The sequence below is a fragment of the Anguilla anguilla genome, chromosome 16 (assembly GCF_013347855.1).
Source record: "Anguilla anguilla isolate fAngAng1 chromosome 16, fAngAng1.pri, whole genome shotgun sequence".
NCBI lineage: Eukaryota > Metazoa > Chordata > Actinopteri > Anguilliformes > Anguillidae > Anguilla > Anguilla anguilla.
This window is the reverse complement of record NC_049216.1, coordinates 5,681,479-5,706,031: the sequence shown is the minus strand read 5'-3', so window position 1 is coordinate 5,706,031 and position 24,553 is coordinate 5,681,479. Positions and strand designations below refer to the sequence as shown.

General features: G+C 46.8%; 1 protein-coding gene across 5 annotated transcripts in view; it reads right to left on the bottom strand.

Moving 5' to 3' along the window:
• The window catches only part of LOC118215378 (cytoskeleton-associated protein 5-like), a 51,260-nt gene that overhangs the window by 22,372 nt on the left and 4,335 nt on the right, over positions 1-24,553 (bottom strand). For all 5 annotated transcript variants that reach the window (XM_035396105.1, XM_035396106.1, XM_035396104.1 and 2 more), the window contains exons 3-25: positions 23,989-24,182; positions 22,842-23,048; positions 21,859-22,030; positions 19,617-19,749; positions 18,985-19,082; positions 18,636-18,749; positions 18,433-18,537; positions 18,143-18,232; positions 13,972-14,136; positions 13,000-13,128; positions 11,509-11,673; positions 10,975-11,082; positions 10,252-10,362; positions 8,200-8,292; positions 7,472-7,657; positions 6,272-6,366; positions 6,046-6,103; positions 5,515-5,640; positions 4,008-4,144; positions 3,728-3,902; positions 2,592-2,705; positions 1,560-1,688; positions 510-704 (exon numbers count right to left, since the gene is read on the bottom strand). In XM_035396105.1, the coding sequence (XP_035251996.1) occupies positions 510-704; positions 1,560-1,688; positions 2,592-2,705; positions 3,728-3,902; positions 4,008-4,144; positions 5,515-5,640; positions 6,046-6,103; positions 6,272-6,366; positions 7,472-7,657; positions 8,200-8,292; positions 10,252-10,362; positions 10,975-11,082; positions 11,509-11,673; positions 13,000-13,128; positions 13,972-14,136; positions 18,143-18,232; positions 18,433-18,537; positions 18,636-18,749; positions 18,985-19,082; positions 19,617-19,749; positions 21,859-22,030; positions 22,842-23,048; positions 23,989-24,182 (3,099 nt within the window). The remainder of the gene's footprint in view (positions 1-509; positions 705-1,559; positions 1,689-2,591; positions 2,706-3,727; positions 3,903-4,007; positions 4,145-5,514; positions 5,641-6,045; positions 6,104-6,271; positions 6,367-7,471; positions 7,658-8,199; positions 8,293-10,251; positions 10,363-10,974; positions 11,083-11,508; positions 11,674-12,999; positions 13,129-13,971; positions 14,137-18,142; positions 18,233-18,432; positions 18,538-18,635; positions 18,750-18,984; positions 19,083-19,616; positions 19,750-21,858; positions 22,031-22,841; positions 23,049-23,988; positions 24,183-24,553) is intronic.

Here is a 24,553-nt window from a genome sequence, read left to right as displayed (position 1 = left end):
CTGCTCATTTATGGTTACAGCCAAACTCTTGTTCAATTAAAGCAGTTGAAACACATGTTTAAAGTTCAGAATTTTTCCTCAACCTAACTCAATGCAATCAGTTTTTACCGAACAGTGTTATTGTTTCTAACAACAAGTGCCTTTTAGCTCCTGATCCTTGTATGTTCTGTTCTGGGTATGTTTTTTTATATGAAACTTTTATTTTTCTGCTGCCATCTTGACCAGGGCTCCCTGGCAGAAGAGATACTGTATCTCAATGGGACCTTTCTGGTCAAATAAAGGATGGATAGATAAGATAGATAAATAAATAAATAAATAAATAAAAATTAGCCTCATTTTCTTTGTCTTGGGAGTTCTTCATTACCTACCACATGGTTAGTTGTCCACACTTCCACCAATCAGGAGCCTACTGATTCACCTCAGCCTCAGATTCGATCACTTAAATTTTGCTTTACCCCAGGACTGAGTTTGACTGACAGCCCCCCCAGCAGAAGCGCGGACGCGCGCACCTTGAGCTTCCCCGCGGCTTTGACCATCTTCTCGTAGCCCAGGTGCATCATGAAGGTGGGCAGGGCGTCCTGGGCCTTCTTGCGGACGTCCCCGTTGCGGTCCTCCAGGGCGGCGTACAGGTAGGGCAGGCAGAGCGCCAGGTCCGTGGGCACGGCGCGCAGCGTGGGCAACCTCTCCGCCAGCCAGCCCAGCACCTGCCGGGGGGGGGACGGGGGGTGGGGGGGGAGGACGGCAGGCCCGTGAACAAAGGAAACGCCTTCAGCTGTGCGTCTCGCAGAGTACACAAGTAGGTTAGGGAACAATGTGCCCCCTCGACGCAACCCCCCCTCCACTCGACTCCAACCCTCCACTCAACCCCCCCTCCACTCGACTCAACCCCTCCACTCAATCCCCCCTCTACTCGACTCAACCCCTCGACTCAACCCCCCCTCTACTCGACTCAACCCCTTGACTCAACCCCCTCTCTACTCGACTCCAACCCTCGACTCAACCCCTCGACTCAACCCCCCCTCTACTCGACTCAACCCCTCGACTCAACCCCCCCTCTACTCGACTCAACCCCTTGACTCAACCCCCTCTCTACTCGACTCCAACCCTCGACTCAACCCCTCGACTCAACCCCCCCTCTACTCGACTCAACCCCTTGACTCAACCCCCTCTCTACTCGACTCCAACCCTCCACTCAACCCCTCGACTCAACCCCCTCTCTACTCCACTCAACCCCACGACTCAACCCCCTCTCTACTCGACTCAAACCCTGAAGCTGGCTGTCCCCGGTTAATCGGAAAAAGGCCGATTGCATAACACTCGTATAAATAAACTGGAAAATTACAGTATATAAAATGTCAATTGCAGTACGTGATTGAACCCTCTTTATTGGTTTGTATTAACCTGACACGGTAACACTGATGCTGGGACGTGTTAAAATGTGTTATGCTGTCCATGACAGGCTCGTCCAACTCAATCTGCTTAGCGTCAGGTGCGCTTATGTGGGTGTGGCCAATCACGACACAGTGTCCAAGTCAGCTAACGGAGGGGGCTGCTGGTACCTCCTGCCTGAGGAAGGGGTTCTCCTTCTTGAGCTCCTCGGAGAGGTCCTCCCCCTCCAGCCACTCCTTCATGCCCGTCTGCTCCACCCAGGCGTTGAGGGTGGCTAGGGCGGTCGCGCGCACGTTGGCCTGGGGGACAGGGGGGGGAGGGAACACACATGGTGATTCGACAGAAAATGGGGTTAGCACAACAGGGCTAGGGGCAGGCACTGGGAATTCCCAGTCATCGGAATTCCCGAGTATCGGAATTCCGGAGTATCATTCCCAAAATGGAACACAGACGATCCGTTGGTTTAACCTGGCTCCATTCACATTCAGTTTGGCACAAGAATGCGTCAAGTGGCTTAAAGGGATAGTTCAACCAAAAAAATAAACAAATTATATCTCCAAAAAAAGACAAAAGACACTGTGGAGAGCCATCCCTGTCTGGTCAAAAAAGGTTGAACAATGCCTTTATCTCAATTTTTATTAAACTTTAAAATAAATAAATAAATACTCTGAACTACCTGACATAATGACATAAATTTTTTAAGTCTTTTGGGCACTTCAAATGATTTCTGTTAATGGCCACATCAAATCATGGCAATGATGCCCTTGATCCGAGATGCCGTCAGGCCAACGATACTCAAGCAGAAACTGGCCATTCCACGGACAAACTTCCAAATCTACTGTCGTAAGAAAATGTTTTTTTTTTTTTTTTTTTTTTTTTTAAAACAAGTATTTCAACAGATTTAGACAGACGTTTTCAACAATAATAATTTGTTAAAACTCCATTTCCCATTAGTCACTGCAACCTGTGACCCCTATTTCACCCGTATTGTCCACACGTGACACGAATATAACTACGTTTTCAAACATTTCCATTAAAACTCTTTCACCATTTTGTTCATTCCAGCCCGGATCATTTTGCCGATTTCTGAACAAACCAAACTGACGGCATTAAACAAAACTAGCATATTATTGCGTGAAGTTAGCCCAATGCTGGATCGTGCACAGACACTATGAGCCACACAGGCGGACATCTTGCCTCACCTTGCTGTCCCCCAGCACGGTGATGATAGGGATGCCCAGGGACTTCACGTGCTGCTTCAGCGAGGGACCCATCGCCACGGCGACCTGCTGCAGGATGGACAGGGTCTGCTGCACCTGAGGAAGGCATGGAGATACCATTACAGCCCTGCACAGCCCACACCGGTGAACACATACAGCATTACAGCCCTGCACAGCCCACACTGGTGAACACATACAGCATTACAGCCCTGCACAGCCCTGTACAGCCCACACTGGTGAACACATACAGCATTACAGCCCTGTACAGCCCACACCGGTGAACAGATACAGCATTACAGCCCTGCACAGCCCACACTGGTGAACACATACAGCATTACAGCCCTGTACAGCCCTGTACAGCCCACACTGGTGAACACATACAGCATTACAGCCCTGTACAGCCCACACCGGTGAACAGATACAGCATTACAGCCCTGCACAGCCCACACCGGTGAACACATACAGCATTACAGCCCTGCACAGCCCACAGTGGTGAACACAAACAGCATTACAGCCCTGTACAGCCCACAGTGGTGAACACATACAGCATTACAGCCCTGCACAGCCCAAACTGGTGAACAGATACAGCATTACAGCCCTGCACAGCCCACAGTGGTGAACACATACAGCATTACAGCCCTGTACAGCCCACAGTGGTGAACACATACAGCATTACAGCCCTGCACAGTCCACACTGGTGAACACATACAGCATTACAGCCCTGCACAGCCCACACTGGTGAACACATACAGCATTACAGCCCTGCACAGCCCACACTGGTGAACAGATACAGCATTACAGCCCTGCACAGCCCACACTGGTGATACAACACATAACAGACTGACAGAACCACATGTACTTATGACAGTTATACCACGTCAGCAGTTGTGAACATACATAACCGGAATTAACGCCGGTTAATTAACGCCAGGCAAAACATTAACCCAAAAATACGACTTGCGCCAGGAACAGGAAAAGACGCTCAAAGGGAAAAATTATTTTAACCGTCGTTTAAGCACGCGTGGAGCGGCAACACAATATTGACAGATTCCACCGGTGCAAATACGCAACGTCGACGCGGACCGCGAAACGGGTCGAGAAGAGACGGGCCTTCTCACCAGGAGCTTGTTGGAGTCGTTGAGACGGCCCTTGAGCGCCAGGGGAAGATCGCCCACGCTGGCCTTGATGAACTTGGCCTCGGAGATGACCGCCGCCATCTCGTCGAGGCCTTCCTTGCGGATCTTCCAGTTCTTGTCGCCGATCTTGGACACCATGTCCAACGTGATCTTGTCGCTGCAGACGAAAGGACGGAGGCCATGGAAAAAAACGTTTTTTTTTTTTTTTTTTTTTTTTAAACTAAACGTCGCCGAGGCGACGCGCCTGAAGGAACGCACGTACCTGATGTCGGCCCTGGGCAGCAGGTCCATGACGTCGACGACGGCTCCCTCCTCTTCCTGCTCCTCGGACTCGCCCCCTTCGTCCTCCCCGCCCTTCTTGAGGCCCCTGAAGGGCGCCGGTGGAGACTGGCCCTGCATCTGAAATACGCCATTCAAAAAACCATGAGCACAGCGGCCACTAACCACTCTTCAAAAAGCATGAGCGCAGTGACCAATGACCACTCTCCAAAAAACCATGAGCACATCGACCAATGACCACTCTCCAAATCCATGAGCACAGCAACTAATAGCCACTCTCCAAAACCATGAGCACATCGACCAATGACCACTCTTCAAAAACCATGAGCGCAGTGACCAATGACCACTCTCCAAAACCATGAGCACAGCAACCACTAACCACTCTCCAAAACCATGAGCACAGCAACCAATGACCACTCTCCAAAACCATGAGCACAGCAACCAATGACCACTCTCCAAAAAAACCATCAGCATAGTGACCAATAACCTCTCCCCAAAAGCAATGAGCACAGTGACCAATGACCACTCTCCAAAAAAAACCATCAGCATAGTGACCAATAACCACTCCCCAAAAACCATGAGCACATCAACCAATAACCACTCTGCAAAAACCATCAGCACAGTGACCAATGACCACTCTCCAAAAACCATGAGCACATTGACCAATACCCACTCTCCAAAACCATGAGCACATCGACCAATGACCACTCTCCAAAAAAACCACCAGCAGTGACCAATAACCACCCTCCAAAAACAATGAGCACAATGACCAATGACCACTCTCCAAAAAAACCATCAGCAGAGTGACCGATAACCTCTCTCCAAAAAACCACAAGCACATCGACCAGTGACCATTCTCCCAAACCATGAGCACAGCAACCAATGACCACTCTCCAATACCATGAGCATATCAACCAATAACCACTCTCCAAAACCATGAGCACAGCAACCAATGACCACTCTCCAAAACCAAGAGCACATCGACCAGTGACCATTCTCCCAAACCATGAGCACAGCAACCAATGACCACTCTCCAATACCATGAGCATATCAACCAATAACCTCTCCATAACCCATGAGCACATCGACCAACGGCCATTCTCCAAAAGCAATGAGCACAGTGACCAATGACCACTCTCCAAAAAAACCATCAGCATAGTGACCGATAACGTCTCTCCAAAAGCAATGAGCACAGTGACCAATGACCACTCTCCAAAAAAACCATCAGCATAGTGACCGATAACGTCTCTCCAAAAGCAATGAGCACAGTGACCAATGACCACTCTCCAAAAAAACCATCAGCATAGTGACCGATAACGTCTCTCCAAAAAACCACAAGCACATCGACCAGTGACCTCTCTCCAAAAAACCACGAGCACACTAACACTGCCTGGTAACAACCATTGGTGAAAAAGAAGTGGTTGAACATTAAACCCCTGTGGCCTGTAAATGGCCACAGGACCGCTCCAAAATGGCCACTAAAGACGTACCTTTTCGAACTCCGCGTCTATCTGAGCCAGCAGGGCGGGCTTCTCGTCCTCGAAGAACATGCGCAGGGGGGCCCCCATGTACAGGTACATGACCCCCAGCAGGGTGATGGCGGACGTCCTGACGGCCTGGAGGGGGGAGGGGGGGGAATCACCACATTACACACAGGGGAAAGAGACCAGGCCCTGGGAGGCCAGAGCCCATAAACAGCATGCATATCTGGATCAGGGGTGCACAACCAAGTTCCCGGAGGACATCCATCAGTCATTTGTTCCGGAACAAATTAATGAACAGCCGTGCTCCTTAATGCAGGTTTACCCCTGAACTGGGCCAAAGTGAAGTGTTTTCAGCGATGGCAACGATGCACGTGCAGTGTGCAGCAGTAGCTCACAACCGCGAAACGAACGGAAAAGATCAAATAAACGACGGAACGACGGAACGTGAAATCCTGAAGCGGATCCGCCTCGACGCCGCCCTGGGGTTCCCGTTCCGACGGGGTGGGATCGTACGAACGGAAGGCCGGCTCTACTCACGGGATTGGTGGCGCCCAACGCGGTTTTGACGTTGTTGATGAAGGCCTTAACGTTGATACTGCGGGGGGTTAAATGCACACAAAACGGGACATTACCACAACTGAACATCGCACAGAAATTTATGACAAAGTTAAGAGAGAGAACGTTTAAAAATGAAATGGCAAACAGTAAAAACTCAAAACATTTCTGTGTTTATGTAAATACGCTTTTTTTAAAAAAACCTTACCCGGAAAATCCAAACTCCTTCATGGCGTTCGCGAGCCAGTTCAGGGTCTCTGCCTGGTTTTTTGGGTTCTTCTGAGCAAAAACCATCGAGACGACCTGGAAGAGGAAACAACCGCTGCATGTGGGATCCTTCAAAACTGCAACACCATCGTAAACGAACTTAAAAATCAACCGTTATCTATACAGATATTCTTCGTTTCGTATCACTTTGGATTTATTGTTCTTCTCTCTCGTAAATGATTCTCTAACCTCAATGGGAATTCATGTTTAAATAAGGCAAAAAAAAAAAAAAAAAAAAAAAACAGCTAAAAATGTACCAAAAAAATAAATAAATAAATATTAAAAACCCACTCCGTCTCTGGAGATGACCTGCGGTGGACTCCTACTTCCAAAATGTGAAAAAACACACATTCTGCACATTTCAGATTGACCACAGTCATCTAAAATACTGCAAGGCAGGCACTGTAATAGGACTTAAAAAGAGGGAGGGGAGGGGATTTAAGCTTTACTTGCAGAAACGAGGGGCCTCATTCTACTGTTTTCAGCAATAAACTAAGCAGAGGTGTGTGCCGAAAGATAAGTGGTTGAGTGATTAATATAAAGGTCACTTGAAGACCAAAAATCCTGAATTCACACTCAGAAGGCTGTAGTTAAAACTCGATACTCAGTCAGCTGCTCCTTAATTGTACTTAGCGATTCCATTTATTATTCATTACGTTCTGCTGTAACTTAAATTCTATTCCATGTCTTATTAACATGAGTTTATAAATTTTACAAAATTTCTGTTCTGTGACATAAAAAATAAAAAAAATTAAAAAAAAAAAGATTAGCTACTTTTAGAGAATTGGCCTGGGGGAAATGGATAAAATAAAGTAATGAGTCAATGACAATATGAACCAATTGGACACACTTGCAGCATATTCACAAAGACAATTCAACAGGAAGTACGAAACTAGGGGTGTGATTTTCCCCCCCGATTAATCAGACCGTAAGCGTTTCAGCCAGAGTCTTGTCTGCGTGCTAATGACCCAAGATCTCTTCTGCTCAGTCAGAGCCAATAGCAGGAGGGCACGCTCGTCAGTCAAGCCAATGCTGAGCCTGGGAGATGCTTAGGGTCTGAGAATGAGCATGTGACCTGATCACGCGATAAAGAGGACATTCGTGGAAAGGTTGTGGCGGGGCGGGGCGGGGCGGGGCTGACCTGTTCGGCAGTCCAGGGCAGGGAGCAGGCTTCCCCGATGGCGGTAAGGGCCTCCTTGGCCTTCAGGCCGCACTTGACGTCCCCGACCTTGTCCACCAGCCCGTCCAGCACCACCCCCGCCGAGGTCTTGGAGAAGGAGCCCTTCTGGGCCACCAGGCCCACGATGTGCAGCTTCATCTGCATCACCTGCACACACGACACGGTTACTCAACACTGCGCAGCCACCTGCACCCTGAACACAGTTGATCAACACTGCGCAGTCACCTGCACCCTGAACACAGTTACTCAACACTGCGCAGTCACCTGCACCCTGAACACAGTTACTCAACATTGCACAGTCACCTGCATCCTGAACACAGTTGCTCAACACTGCGCAGTCACCCGCACCCTGAACACAGTTACTCAACATTGCACAGTCACCTGCACCCTGAACACAGTTACTCAACACGGCTCAGTCACCTGCATCCTGAACACAGTTACTCAACACTGCGCAGTCACCTGCACCCTGAACACAGTTACTCAACACTGCGCAGTCACCTGCACCCTGAACACAGTTACTCAACACTGCGCAGCCACCTGCACCCTGAACACAGTTACTCAACACTGCGCAGCCACCTGCACCCTGAACACAGTTGATCAACACTGCGCAGTCACCTGCACCCAGAACACAGTTGCTCAACACGGTCGGCACAGCAGTCGCACTCCTTCAGACAGGAAATGAGGCGTACCTGGAAGTTGGTCTCCTTCCAGCCGGGCTTCTTGGCCAGCATTCTGACGAGCGCCTGGCAGGGCATCTCGCTCTTCTCCATCACCTCCACCGCCTGAGAGCCACACCGCCGTCACGTTTAGATCACCTCAGACACGCTTAACGCACTTTCACATGTTTAAATCACCCCAGACACACTTAACTCACTTTCACACGTTTAAATCACCTCAGACATGCATCTCTCACTTTCACACGTTTAAATCACCTCAGACACGCTTAATGCACTTTCACACGTTTAAATCACCTCAGACACGCTTAACTCACTTTCACATGTTTAAATCACCTCATACACGCCAGAATCACTTTCACATGTTTAAATCACCTCAGACACGCATAACTCACTTTCACATGTTTAGATCACCTCAGACACGCTTAACTCACTTTCACATGCTTAAATCACCTCAGACACGCTTAACTTATATTCACACGTTTAAATCACCTCAGACACACTTAACTCACTTTCACGCGCTTAAATCACCTCAGACACACTTAACTCACTTTCACACGTTGAAATCACCTCAGACATGCGTATCTCATATTCACACGTTTAAATCACCTCAGACTCGCCAGAATCACTATCACATGTTTAAATCACCTCAGACATGCGTATCTCATATTCACACGTTTAAATCACCTCAGACTCGCCAGAATCACTATCACATGTTTAAATCACCTCAGACACACTTAACTCACTTTCACACGCTTAAATCACCTCATACACGCTTAACTCACTTTCACACGTTTAAATCACCTCAGACATGCGTATCTCACTTTCACACGCTTAAATCACCTCAGACACACTTAACTCACTTTCACACGCTTAAATCACCTCATACACGCTTAACTCACTTTCACACGCTTAAATCACCTCAGACACACTTAACTCACTTTCACACGCTTAAATCACCTCAGACTCGCCAGAATCACTATCACATGTTTAAATCACCTCAGACACACCTGAATCACTTTCACACGTTTAAATCACCTCAGACATGCGTATCTCATATTCACACGTTTAAATCACCTCAGACTCGCCAGAATCACTATCACATGTTTAAATCACCTCAGACACACCTGAATCACTTTCACACGTTTAAATCACCTCAGACATGCGTATCTCATATTCACACGTTTAAATCACCTCAGACTCGCCAGAATCACTATCACATGTTTAAATCACCTCAGACACACCTGAATCACTTTCACACGTTTAAATCACCTCAGACATGCGTATCTCATATTCACACGTTTAAATCACCTCAGACATGCCTAAATCAGTATCGCTGATTTAAATAATTTCAAGAACACTCAATTTCAACATGTTTAGATTACTCTAAGCACATACAATTTGCAGACATTTAAATCATTTCACCTGTGGGCCATACGTAGAGACACGCACAAAATCAAGCAAGTCCTTCACATACTTAAGCGTAGGCAAAAAAAAACAAACTGGCACAATTTGCAAATTCGAAGAAAACACCGGCGGGGGAAAAAAAATTCTCACAGCGCAATCCAAGAGAACCTGAAAATTGGTTGGTACCATTAGCACCTTAACCTGAGGGAATTAACACCAGTAACACTTGCAGAAACATTATTTTTATTTTTTTTTATTTTTAACTAATGTTGATGGCAAGCACACCTGTGTTTTGCTAACGACAATTAGCGCACCATTCTTCCTCGCGCAGGTTTCGGTGCCAAACTCGCGTCTCGTCAGTCACAGAACAGGAGGAAGTGGTGAAGACTCGGCACACGTGCGAGACTCATCGCCCTGTTTGGCTGCTTTTCTACGCCGCTCCCATGTTAGGACCGTTAGCTCCTGAAATCTGACGTGCGCTAACTGGAAAGATAATCTAGGACCGCATCCACACATTTTGATACATTACTGTGCTGACTGCTAAATTTTTTTAACTTGGGAGGAAATGTGCTCCTTGGGGGAAAAAATGTTAGCCCAGAGCCCTTGCCTGTAGCCAGGCCGAGGTATGGGGGAAGGGGGGTGAGGATTTTGACGCGTCACCTTCTGGAACTCCTCCATGCTGGCCAGTCGCTCCTTCCAGTTCCCGCTGTCCAGCAGCTGCATGCAGGAGGCGGGAAGCACGGCAGCGGCCTTCTCCTCGCACGCCTCCGGCTGCGGGAGAAAAGGGGGGGGGTCACTCCGCGGGAAACGGCCTGGCCGCTGCGCCCCGCAACCCCGGGCCACGCCCCTGAGCGGGTGCGCGGGTGGGGGAGGTGGTAATAGTGTTACAGTCATTTTGATGTCATTTTGTAGGCAAACCCAGAAGTCTCTTCTGCCATGGGTACAGTGATGTCATTTTGTAGGCCAACCCAGAAGTCTCTCTTCTGCCACATGGGTTGCCTTGGCAGATTTCCAATTCTTTTCTCCCATAGGGATTTTCGGTTTCACCTCCACCTCCACCCCCCCCTCCCCCAACGCGCCCTCACAGTGTTCTGACTATTTCTTTGTGAAGCACAACTGACGTAACCCACCCGGCTGCCAGAAGCAAACCGCTAATGTGACTCTGGTTTCATGGGCTGTTTTATTTAGCAAAATATGTGTATCATACGGAAAAACAGCATCACGTCACTTTGGGTTGGCCTAGAGTCCGATAGCCCGATAGCCCGATAGCCCGATAGCCCGATAGCCCGATAGCCCGATAGCCCGATAGCCCGATAGCCCGATAGCCCGGTAGCCCGGTAGCCCGGTAGCCCGAGGCAGGTTTGGCCGCCGCCCCTGACTTACGGACATCTCCACCTCCACCACCTCCCGGCCGTCGTCTTTGGGCTTCTTCCCCTTGGCGGCGCCGGCCGGGGCGGACTTGCCCTTCTTGGGGGGTCCCGAGCCGGAAGCCTGCGAGCATCAGAGCAGAGGCGTGACTGTTGGACGACTTGGAATTTTCCATGGACAAATTACACCTGTTTTGGACAGTACTTTTAAAATCCTAAAATCTATTCACACTGAACCAATTACTCTCCAGGGACTGGTTTCTTTTCTGAGCCCCAAAGCAATTTTTATTTTTTCATTCAGCATTCATCCCTTGTGCCCAGTGCCCAGTGCACATGCTCTGGCGCCAAAAGCTCCTCAGTCAAACATGGCTGCCTCCATGAACTGGCTTCATGTGCCAAAGAGCAGCTCCCTGTAGGAATCCATGGAAGTGGTTAGAAGCTGTCTCCAGTTCTTATCGGCCTAGACGGTCACTGTACAGAATGCCTCTAAACAGAGCCAGACGACCGCACAGCGTGGTCGGCGGAACGGCGTGATGTCACAGTTCCTCACCTTGGCGACGGGGGCTTTCTTAGGGGGCCCGGAGGGCTTGGCGGAGGACTCGGCGGGCGGCTGGGCCTTGGCGGCGGGTTTCTCCTTCTCTGGAGCCGCTCCTCCTCCGCCTCCTCCTCCTTTCTTCCCTCCAGCCAGCTCCACTTTGTCAGCGCATTCCTTTATCTGTTCAGCGTGCAGACGAAACGCATCGTTAGCAAGCATTACATTACATTACATTACAGGCATTTAGCAGACGCTCTTATCCAGAGCGACTTACACAACTTTTTACATAGCATATTACATTGTATCCATTTATACAGCTGGATATATACTGAAGCAATGCAAGTACCTTGCTCAAGGGTACAACGGCAGTGTCCTTACCCGGGAGTCAAACCTGCCACCTTTCGGTTACAAGCCCAGTTCCTTACCCACTGTGCTACACTTCGTCCTAGCAAGCAAACTAAAACGGCCAGGAGAGCCCACTGGGGAGCAGAGGGGGTAAACTGGGTACACTCTGTAAGCAAGGCGTCCCTACGCTGAAGTTTCCACCCTTACATCTTAATCATATCACAGAGAATATAGAGCAAGGCTGCCCAACCCTGTTCCTGGAGATATACAGTCCTGCAGGTTTTCACACCAATCCTAACAAAGCACGCCTCACTCAACAGCTAGAGATCTCGTTGAGCTGCAAATTAAAATCAGCAGTGCCAAATTTTAGTTGGAGTAAAAACCTACAAGTCGTAAAAAAATAATTAATTTTAAGTGTTACTGAACAGTTTGGATTTTCTTTTGAATGGAAGGCATATGCAAAATGTGTGTATGATTTCATTGAAATACAAAACACCAACAGAAAAATTAAGTGACTTCACACACTAAACGCAAACACTCATACTACTCAAGTTCTCACAGCAAAAATCATATTTTAGAGTACAATTGGCCCAGATGCCATTTTTTTTTTTGGATAACGGGGGTTGATGTAAAAAAAGCAAAAACGTTAGCGTAGAGCCCCAATTGGATAATATTTTCCAGTTAGAACCATTTTCTACGGTGCTGGCGACTGCGGGGGGTCAAGAAAGAAGTGTCAGAAAATTATACGCAGTTAATCTATTCATATGGACAGCCTGCCTCAGGAACAATAACTTTTTGGTGCAACTTTATTATCCCACTTTACGAAATTAATCCCCAAGTTTACCGATGTAAAGCCGGGAGGTCATAAAGTGGTCATAAACTCTGAATTGACCAAGCCTTCTATCAAAACCATACACTAAGGGCCTCATTTACTAAGACCTTTAGCACGCGCTAACTGTTTTAGCACACGCAGAACCAGTAACATGACCAGTGATTGGTCATGGTAATCGTTTTGCACCAATCACTGGTCGTGTTACTGGTTTTGCGTGTGCCAAAAAGGTCTTGTACATGCTAAAGCGGTCTTGACGAATCCCTAATCTGAAACGACACAAAACCCCCCAGAAAGCGAACTCCGCCGGGCTGCGCTGCGTGTCGTCCCACCTTGTCGAGCTTGAGCTTGTCCAGGTCGGAGAGGAAGGGGTTGACGGCCTTCTCCCCCACCACCTTCATGGCCGTGCCCAGAGCTTCGAAGGCCGCGTCCCTCACCTCCGGCGCCGAGTCGTTCACTTGCTGGAGCGGGAAATAGGAACAAATAAAACTCAATACGACCCCACAAGTGACCGAGGACACGCCCACCCAAACACGACCGGCCCGATGAGGACCAATGGGATTAATGCGCGGGTTCGAGGAACGGCAAAGCAAAGCGCCACCGAAGCTTGAAGGTGGCAATGGGAGGGCAGGCAGCCCTGGAGGGCAGGGCTCTCCTGGGTAAATGGTTAAACCGGGAAGAGGGAAATGAAATGCACGTTTTTCCAAAAGTAAAACAAAACAACGGCCTTAAATATACAGTGCTGAGCAACCATATTTCCACATGAAGAGAAGAATATCATCTACTTTAGTTACAATAAATGCATTAGGATTTGTAGGCTACCACCCAACATGTTTAGAAGTTATTGTGTGTCACACAGGGATAGTAGCTATACACTAGTGTCCTGGTATGGAATGGTATGAATTTTTTTTTTTTTTTTTTTTTTTTTTAATTATTATTTGCTGTCATTTAATTGGCTTTTACGGTCACCCTGGGCATGTTATAGCATTAGCATGGCTGCGGTGGGGGGACACTCGATTCTTCTCATGTGTAGTCCCTGCCTTACTTGGGGTTACACAAGGCGCTCGACTCTTATGTGAAAGAGGTTTCAGGCTGTAGCTTACCCACCCAACAAGTTCTTGTGAGTGTCATGCGGGGACAGTAGCTATACTAGTGTCTTGCTGTGGTATACACAAAATAAAAAAATTTTGTTTTTGTTTTTTTAACAAACGGGTGATTGGTTTTTACCGTCATCGGGACATGGTTGCGGAAACGGGTCTAGCAGTGGGGTGGGGGGGAGGTGGTGGGGGGGTGCGCGCCCGTACCTTGAGGAACGCGGCGCAGAAGGGTTTGAGGACGCTCTTGGGCAGATTGGCGGCGGTGCAGTGCCGGAAGCTTCTGGCCAGGAACAGAGAGGCCTGCTGCTTGATGGAGGGGTTCTTGTTGTCCATCACGGCCAGGACGTCCTCGCTGATGTTCGGCAGGGTGGTCTGGGGGGAAACGCAGGAGCAGGGGGTTTAACGCAACACGGCCATTAAATCCCCCCGCAATCAAGTTTCATGGTCACAGACTGATTCCACATTGTACTGAAAGTAAAAAAAAACCAAGGGCAATAAACATCTCATCGTCATTTCCATAGAATCGCAAAATGACAACAATAAATAGAATGAAAACTCGGACTTGCGTAAAAATTTTAATAAATGTGGCAGTGGTAGCCTAGAGTCCATATGTCTAATCTTCCTCTTCTTTTGTGGAATTGAAGAATCGCAGAGTAAAATTGTGGCAGTTTGAAAAAGCAAAAGGGACGATCACTAGAATTAGAATTTACCCTGAAAAAGTGATTTTTTCCAGTTTGCTTTTACTGTATCCCCAACGTAAATTACGCAGAACTACCGCATGCCTCACATAACTGTGTCAAGCGTTTTGAGTCAATTATAACGGGCTAACAAAGAAAATCCGGATGAAAATATTCAGCAACCGAATTAAATAGTTTGAATGTTTTGGTACGTAATATTGCTGTCCCAGCACAAATGCTTATTTTATAAAACAGACTTAATGCTAAAGCAAGAAAAGAACAGAAGAGCACACAAAATAATCCTCACTTAATTTTCCATCTCTAGACGTTGACAGGCTGTAACCAAAAGTAGGCTACTGCGCCGCATAACATAATGTTTGAATTCAAGTTATTATTTTGAAAATAATAAATCGGTTTGCGGCTGCAGATTTTAAAAAATGGCGGTTGAAATAAAATGCTGCGAGTACTCGACCAATCAGAAACGTTCAGCGCTTGCGCCCCACCCCATAAGTTCCTGTACTTTTCGAAAGCACTACCCCCCAAGCAGGGACTTTTTGGGGGGTAAAATAAAGTCCCCGGAATTTAGACCCTGGTTCCTGCGGTGGAAACGCACAGAGTTCCTCAAAAGGTTCATAGTTCCTGGGGAAAGTTTCTGCAGTGGAAATGCAGCTTTAGTTTCTTCAATAAGAACCATGACATTTGGATTTAAACCAATCAGCCGCGCAAGCACCTAGTGGGCTACCAATCAGAAGCAAGTATCCGCACAAGACAGTCATGTCTCCAGCGCTTGCATTTAGACATGACACTTTATACTGAAATGACACTAAAGCCGCGTTTCCACCGCAGGAACTATACCCCGGAACTAGGAACCTTTTGAGGAACTCAGTGCGTTTCCACCGCAGGAACTAGGGTCTAAATTTAGTTCTGGGGGCTTTGTTTTACCCCCCAAAACGTTCCTGCTCGGGGGGTAGTACTTTCCGAAAGTACAGGAACCTTTTGGGTGGAGCTTGCAGCGCTGAACATTTCTGATTGGTCGAGTACTCGTAGCATTTGTGTTGTATTTATTTTCCGCCATTACCCGCCATGTTTGAAAATATGCAACGGCAAACCAATTTATTTTCATAATAACTTCAAATCAAACTTGTATGTTATGCGGCGCAGTAGCCTACTTTTGGTTATAGCCTGTCAACGTCTTGGAATTATAACGTGTGCTCTTCTGTTCTTTTCTTGCTTTAGTATTCGTTTTATAAAATGCTAAGCATTCGTGCTGGGACAGCATATTACGTAGGCTACCAAAACATTCAAACGGATTAATTGGGTTGCTGAATATTTTCTTCCGGATTTTCTTTAGCCGCGTTTCCACCGCAGGAACTATACCCCGGAACTAGGAACCTTTTGAGGAACTCAGTGCGTTTCCACCGCAGGAACTAGGGTCTAAATTTAGTTCTGGGGGCTTTGTTTTACCCCCCAAAACGTTCCTGCTCGGGGGGTAGTACTTTCCGAAAGTACAGGAACCTTTTGGGTGGAGCTTGCAGCGCTGAACATTTCTGATTGGTCGAGTACTCGTAGCGTTTGTGTTGTATTTATTTTCCGCCATTACCCGCCATGTTTGAAAATATGCAGCGGCAAACCAATTTATTTTCATAATAACTTCAAATCAAACTTGTATGTTATGCGGCGCAGTAGCCTACTTTTGGTTATAGCCTATCAACGTCTTGGAATTATAACGTGTGCTCTTCTGTTCTTTTCTTGCTTTACTAGTATTCGTTTTATAAAATGCTAAGCATTCGTGCTGGGACAGCATATTACGTAGGCTACCAAAACATTCAAACGGATTAATTCGGTTGCTGAATATTTTCTTCCGGATTTTCTTTGTTAGCCCGTTGTAATTGACTCAAAACGTTTGATACAGTTATGTGAGGTATGCGGTAGTTCTGCATAATTAACATTGGTGATACAGTACAAGCAAACTGGAAATCACCTTCCGCACTTTTTATCCGGGTAAAATAACAGGTTAATTCTAGTAATCTTCCCTTTAGCTTTTTCAGACTGCCGTAATTTTACTCAATTTTACTGCCATTTTTCAATTCCACGAAAAGACCAGGAAGACTATGGACTCATTTATGGTGCATGGTTTGCATCTGGAGGGCACACTTCGCTGCTCGGCTAGCAGTAACTTCGAAGGAAAGCAAACGGTGGCTGTACCACTACTAATTTACATTTTCACGCAAGTCCGAGTTTTTGTTCTATTCTTGTCATTTTGCGATTAGCCTATATGGAATTGACGACGAGAAAGTAATAAAACAGCTAATTGTTTACAACGTGTGCATGTTTTCTGCTGTTAATGAATGTGTTTGAGAGGATATATGAAAATCAATAAATACAAAAGTAACCATATATAGTCATTGTTGGTAACCCGTTGTATATAAGTGGAATAAACCCCTCCGGGCTGTTCCGGTTATTAGAAAATAATGTAGGCTACTTCGGTGGTAGTATGGGGTTACAGAAGAAATCATATGACAGATGGACCGACGACAACGTCAGTGGGCTAATTTGCCTAATCTTCGCGGTACTTTAGACCCCGGTGGAAACGCAGACAACCATTGGCTGAAGGAACCTTTTAGTTCCTGGTAAAGTAGTTCCTGGGACTGAAAGTTCTGGGTAATTTCGGTGGAAACGCGGCTTTTGTTAGCCCGTTGTAATTGACTCAAAACGTTTGATACAGTTATGTGAGGTATGCGGTAGTTCTGCATAATTAACATTGGTGATACAGTACAAGCAAACTGGAAATCACCTTCCGCACTTTTTATCCGGGTAAAATAACAGGTTAATTCTAGTAATCTTCCCTTTAGCTTTTTCAGACTGCCGTAATTTTACTCAATTTTACTGCCATTTTTCAATTCCACGAAAAGACCAGGAAGACTATGGACTCATTTATGGTGCATGGTTTGCATCTGGAGGGCACACTTCGCTGCTCGGCTAGCAGTAACTTCGAAGGAAAGCAAACGGTGGCTGTACCACTACTAATTTACATTTTCACGCAAGTCCGAGTTTTCGTTCTATTCTTGTCATTTTGCCTACATTAACCTATATGGAATTCACGACGAGAAAGTAATAAAACAGCAAATTGTTTACAACGTGCGCATGTTTTCTGCTGTTAATGAATGTGTTTGAGAGGATATATGAAAATCAATAAATACAAAAGTAACCATATATAGTCATTGTTGGTAACCCGTTGTATATAAGTGGAATAAACCCCTCCGGGCTGTCCCGGTTATTAGAAAATAATGTAGGCTACTTCAGTGGTAGTATGGGGTTACAGAAGAAATCATATGACAGATGGACCGACGACAACGTCAGTGGGCTAATTTGCCTAATCTTCGCGGTACTTTAGACCCCGGTGGAAACGCAGACAACCATTGGCTGAAGGAACCTTTTAGTTCCTGGTAAAGTAGTTCCTGGGACTGAAAGTTCCGGGTAATTTTGGTGGAAACGCGGCTTACTTTTTAAAACGTATAAACAGGAAAGTTATCTCATTGCTTAATCTCATTTTTTTTTTTTCTTTAAAGTGTCTAAAGCAAAGTAAGATTTTCTATAAGCATGCAAGCCACGAACCATTCAAAAGAAAAGCAGGACTTGCACTTCAGTGGGTTTGGGGGGTAAACTCATATAACTTAGACATAAACGCCTCGCACACTTACAGTTAGGAAGACTGCGTCGATGGCCTCTTGCAAAGCCTGAACCACTTGAGGCTTCTTCTCCTTGAACTTCTCCAAAATGGTTGGCACCACCTTCAAAACACACACACACACACACACACAAAGGGTGAACGGGGAAGGCATAGCGACACCACGGGCTACGGAGCCAGAGCTGCGAAGCCGCCAATACGCCCCAGGAAAGGACGGTCCGGACAACGGTTCACGCTTCGCTCTTCAACGCGGTGCCGTTACACCGCTGCCGGGGGGGGAGGTGGGAGGTGGGGGGGACTTACTTGGCCCGCGTAGGTCCCGAACTTCTTCCTGAGACCGGCGGCCAGTGCAGCGAGACATTTGGCTGCCAGGGTTACCAGCATGACGTTTGTGTCTTTGCCAATGACCTGGAGCACACGTTTTAAAAAGCCATTAGAAAAAAAATAATAATAACTACACCGACAGACACGTTTGCTTTGGAACCCCTCCAAAGCACGGCTGTTACCTTCTTAAGAGCTCTGACCAGATCCCCGTAGTCACCGGCTTCTAGTTTAGGATTTTTAGTCAAGGTTTCTATGGCCTCCAAAGCTTCTTTCCTCTCCTGCCATTTCTTTTCTTCCTAAAAAAAACATAGAATGGGACACAAAGAGGATCTTTATAATCCAATATCGTGCAAACACTCAAAGGGAAACAATAGTAAACCTATTTCTGAACCCAAGGTCAAGGTTGAATGCTGACGAAGCGTGCGGCAAGTCAACTGTGCCGCATCCTTCCATTATTTCAATCCTAAAAAAAGTGATCCTAACTTCAGAACGTAACGCAGTGGGACCTAGGGGACGCTGGTCCAAACTCACAATTTTATCGTAGAAGTCTTTGGGTATCTTGGAGAGGATGTCCACGGCCTCCAGGAGCTCGTAGGCATCCACCTGCGGGGCGTCTTCCTCTTCGTCCCCTGAAAGAGTCCACAGTTTAGGGGTGGGGAAGAGACTGGCACGGTCCCCCTTTAAAAACCTCCACTGGAGCGGTTCGACAGGGCCCGCTGACTGAACACCAGGCGTATGTCCAGCACCGTCTTTACCACAAGCTACCACACAAATGCCAACGCCAGGCCAACAAACCCTTCAAAAGGCCCACAAGAAAGCAACTAAAGATGACTCAAGTATTTGTGCTGCCGTTGGTATTATGTACGTAGCGAATTATGGTATTACAGCATGTACTTCCTAAATTATGGTATTACGTACCAAATAATATTCAGAGAAACTTCTAACTGCCTTGCACACAACAAAAAACAATACTAAAGGCTTAAGGGCCAACACTGCCCTTTTCATTAGTCTCTTGTCATTTTTATTAAAAATATGGCTGTTCATTTGCTTGACCCCATTACTAAAGAGTGAATACAAAATGGCGGCAGCCTTCCCGACCATGAAAGCCGGTGTGTGAAGTCAGCCGGTCGGTCGGGCCGGCCGAGGGGGAGGCGTGGCCTTACCGTCGGCCTCGTCCCCGCCGGCCGCCTGCTGCTGCTGGAACTTGGCCTTGAGGTCCTGCTGCGAGCGCAGGAAGCGGCTCTGCTTGGGGGCGCCGGGCGGGAGCTTCACCCACTCCTCCTCCAGCTCCTTCAGCTGCACGAGAAACACACACGCGCGCGCGTCGTCAGGCCCGGGAACACCCCCTGCCTCCCCGCCCCCCGCCCCTCCCCGCCGGGCGGCTGGTACACAGGGAGGGGCGGGCCATCCCGGCAGGGCGGCTAATTAAAACCGCGCGCATTAAATATGCACATCTTAAGGTTGCCCAAGGTATCGGATCGCTTTGCTCTGCCTTCGGTATGAGAAACGGAGCAAACGCTAAACGTTGTAAAGCCACTATCAGTCTCTTGGCTACAAGTAAATGGTAAATGGACTGCATTTATATAGCGCTTTTATCCAAAGCGCTTTACAATTGATGCCTCTCATTCACCCATTCACACACACACTCACACACCAACGGTGGAAGGCTGCCATGCAAGGTACTGATCAGTATTTTGCAATGCTGCCATTTAGGGACACAGAATTAAATCCGGTAAAACAAAGCTGCCAGTCTGAAATGGTCAGACTTGCCTCCTTTGTCCCTGACAGAACCATTTATAGGTGTCAAAAAGCAGTTGGACCACTGAACATAAAAAACAAAAACAAAAACAAAAAAAACAAAAAAGGTGACACTCCATTGACGTTCAAAATAAAATTATTTTTAATGATACAGGGTGTTTCAAATCATATTACACATAAAAAAACAAAATAACAAATACAAGTCAAATGTATTCATGACAACGGCAAAGTCTGTATACTGCTCACACTCACAACAGGAAGATCTGACAGTGGTCATGTTTACAATATGTTTGCTGTGCAGGTCCCTTGACATTTACATTTCATCCAACCCAGTAAGGCTCAACAATAAAGCATTCCCAAGCAAGAATGGGCCAATTCAGTTTAACTGCGTCCAAATCTCCCGTTTGGTACCATGAAATTAGCACAGAAGGTAAGCTGTGTGTGATAAGCAAAACGGACAAGCAGCATTACATTGGTTTAGCTCTGTAAATGCAAGCTGCGTCCCCAAAAATGCGCTAGTCGGGAGCACGTATCCAATTATAACTAAACAAAAATAACGGTAACAACCAAACGCGCGTTTCAGTGAATTTCTGAATAAAATGGCAGATTCAACAGACTCGATTTTAGCACTAAAAGTGCTAGAAGCAGTTTAAATAAAACTAGGTCACCGCAAGCTGCATGTGACTCTGGAGACTGCTGTTCCCTGTCAATGTTCCTTTCAGTGTTTTTATGACGCGGCAGGAACCATCCCTAGCCGGCTCTTATCGCTAGCGGTTCGGTCCGTGAAAGCATCGAGCGGTTTTTTCTGGAACGCGTTTTCAGTTCCTTCGTAAATGATATGCGCAGGCTTCATTCTTTGACACCGACTTAGTTTAGAATTTCTTTGTTTTTCAGTAAGCAAGACTCGTTGTCAGGGCTGTCACCCCCGATACGTTACATCTTTCAGAAAGCTGGCTAGAAAAAATGACGCCTTGAGATACATGCTTATATTAGTTTCATTCTTTTTTTAAAAAACTTGATTTAAAACTAGAAAATGACAGCCTAAAAAATAAGACTAGGTTAATAGTAACCATTCCAACAATTAACTCAAATTTGAATAAATTATTTTTAGTTAGTACACATCAATTTTCAAATGCTCATAAAATGAGAGCACTGTAGAGTCCTGCATCCTTCTAACATTTGAATATCAGACGATACCAGAAAATAAACAAGTTGAATATTATTAGTCCGAGTTTTTATGCATTACTTCACAGGTAAAACTTACTGTAAAAAACTTTAATGCAGAACCCTGTAATCAATGGCCGTCAGCCAATCACAAGCAACAATCCATACAGGACTGTTACACCAAGACAGACCACCAACCACCCTCATATTTATAAATGACATGCTTCAGATCACAAGGCAATTTTACCCCCCTTTGTCACAAATTTGAAAGAAGTGACACCACCATCTTGTTGCTGAATGAACACTTACAAAGCAAGAAATAAAGTGAACATACAGGGTCTTAAAACCACCTTAAGACTGGGACTGGTTCCTATGCCGACTGCATGAAATGGAACACACCTGAAAACAAAAGCACTGAAGCGCCGAGGATCCAAAAAGGCCTCGACAGACCCCGCCAGGCAGGACGGCGGCCGGCCAGCTTACCTGCACGGAGTTCAGGCTCTGGAGGGGCGGCCGGAGAGCGTCCCGAATCCACTTGTAGATCTCGACGGCGAGCAGTTTGGCCTCGTCCCGAACCGCCTTCTCTCGAGACTCGAACAGCTTTGGCAACACCTTGACGACGGGCTTGAGCGCGACGACCTTGGAGCCGAACTCGCTGCGGGAACGCAATCGCGCGAGAAGCTCGGTTACGCGGCGGAGAAACCGCCGAACGCGGTTCTCTTTCCGTTCACCGATTACTCGCCCGCGAAGACCCCATCAGCAGTGAAATGTCACTCGCAACAAGGAGAGGACATGACACACAAAGTTATAAATACAAAGAGCCAAAAATCAGAACGGCAAGAACGTGCGAGGATTTGCGGAAGCAGAAATGAACAGCAGATGTGTTCCTCTACCACCTTGTCATGAATAACACTTTATCAAGATTTACAGAGCATCTTTAATTTCACAAAGGCACAAAATGGCTGAAAATGAGGCCCTGCTTTCAGGACAGCAGGGTGACGATAGACCAGCTATCAGCTGCTTTTGACCACTACTTAAACACACACACTTTTTTGAATTAGACACTTTCAGTGTCCAGTGATGGATAACTTAGACTTTTGGTGCCACACAGTCAAACATATGTATGATTCAAAGGATTACTATCCAAACATTTAAACATTTTTTAAATCAGGCAGCGCAGTTGAATGCTGTCATTTTATTTTAAGTGCTGTGGCAAATAACTCCTTTTGAAAGAGGGTACGTTTCACAAAGACTGACGGAAATTGGTCAATGAAAACAAGCCTTGGCTTCATAGTTTTATGCCAAACTTTAGGGCTTAAATAAGTTTCAGTTTCACAAAATGATGAACTTCTCAACAACCTGTCAGAATGATGTTTCGGTTTCGCGTTTTCGTTTCGAAGTAGGGCCGAGAACCGCTGATCTACAGCGTTTAATTAGTTAATTAATTAAATCCCAGGCCGTCTCACCTCAGTGCTTTTCTTATGGTCTCCACGCAGGCCACGACGATCTTGGGGTTTTTATTTTCCAGGCCTTTGATGAGCTCCTCCTGGACCACCTCGCCCTTCTCCATCTCGATGTACATCAGGCAGATGTCCATGCCCAGCTCCTTGGCCCGAGCTTTGGGCTGGTTGAACACTTTGCTCACCACTCCGGAGACCACCTCTCCGGTCGTTCTGAAAAGCAACCATGTGTCGCACAGCGTTTAATTCCTCACGTTGAAGTAAAACTCTAGAAAAATTAATTTAAAAATGCATTCTCTGTTGCTGTAAGCAGTGACAAATACTGTTTGGTAGTAACTTCTTCACCGTCGACAATTAGTAAAATAATTTGTTAGAAAATATCATTTGATAAGTGTCTTTGTTTTCATCCAAAACCACTAATGTACAGCTTTCGTGTCCAAATCCATTCAGTTGAAATGGATGTGGTCATAGTTAATGGCCACACTGAGGAGAATACCATTAACAGAGACATAAAGCAGCCTCAATCTTTACTATCCCCCCCCCCCCCCCAAAGGAAATTCTCATCAAGAAAAACCAGAATCCTTGCAAACCTCAATATTAATTTTTCTGAAGGTCTGAAGCCAATCCAGAGAAACCCCAAAGCAACATACGACTCTGGGAATACTGTGTAAATGACCACAGGATGGACAGTAGGAAACTATCGAGACCAATTTGCTTCTGAAGTTCTGAACGAGTAACAAAGAAAAGCGAAAGTGTTTCCCACAAGAAAACGCAAAGGGCCAGGCGCGCTGCCATGACGACCCAACAGCGGAGAGCAGCCGCGTGGAACGGGGCTCTCTGCACCACCGGCGCACACAACCCTGGAGAAACGCCATACCTTTTAAAAAAAAAAAAAAAAAAAAAAAAAAAAAAACCTGCCTAATCCCAGTACCCATCGCAAAATAAATTAGTCTGATGACTCTCCATAAATAGCTTGCAGGCAGGTGTCGAATTTCAACACTGCCGCTCTTCTCCTGGGCCGACTAGAAACACGGTATGTTTACAAAAGGAAGGAATTCAGAAGCAGCGATGAGGGTTTTTTTTTCCCTGTGGGGGCTTGGCGCATGGCGCGGACCGCCCGGTTTCGCCGACGCCACCGGTCGCGGGGACTCACTTGCCGGCCACGTGCGCGTTCTCCACGTAGGCGAGCGCCGCCTCCAGGCCCTTCAGCTGGGCCACGGCGTTGGAGTCCGTCACAAACTTCTTTATCAGGCCCAGGTACTTGCTCCACTCCGGGCTCTTCTCGTCCTCTATCCTCTGGAAGAGCTTGATGGCCTCCTCGTACCCGTTCAGCCTGGCCTTCCATACCTCGGGGCAGAGGGACGAGACCAGGTGAGCAAACGCGCGCTTCTCACAGGAGGCGCACGCTAACATTCTCAAGGAACGCGCCCAAACATCCATCAGAGCACAGGACAGACAAACACACCAAACTCCTAACAGGAGCGATCCAACAGAGCTCTGCAGTGCTCCCATTTTAGGAGCATTTGCTCCTGAATACTGATGCGCTCCTCAGTTATATTTCCAGCTAGCACACATCTACTAAATGGGTCGCGTTAGTGTGCCGCTAATTTTTCCAACTTCGGAGCACAAGCGCTCCTTTGAAAACAAATATTAGTGCAGAGCTCAGCCTAAACAGTAGAACTGTTTACACAGTCAAGACAAGTGCCTTCTCATTTTGT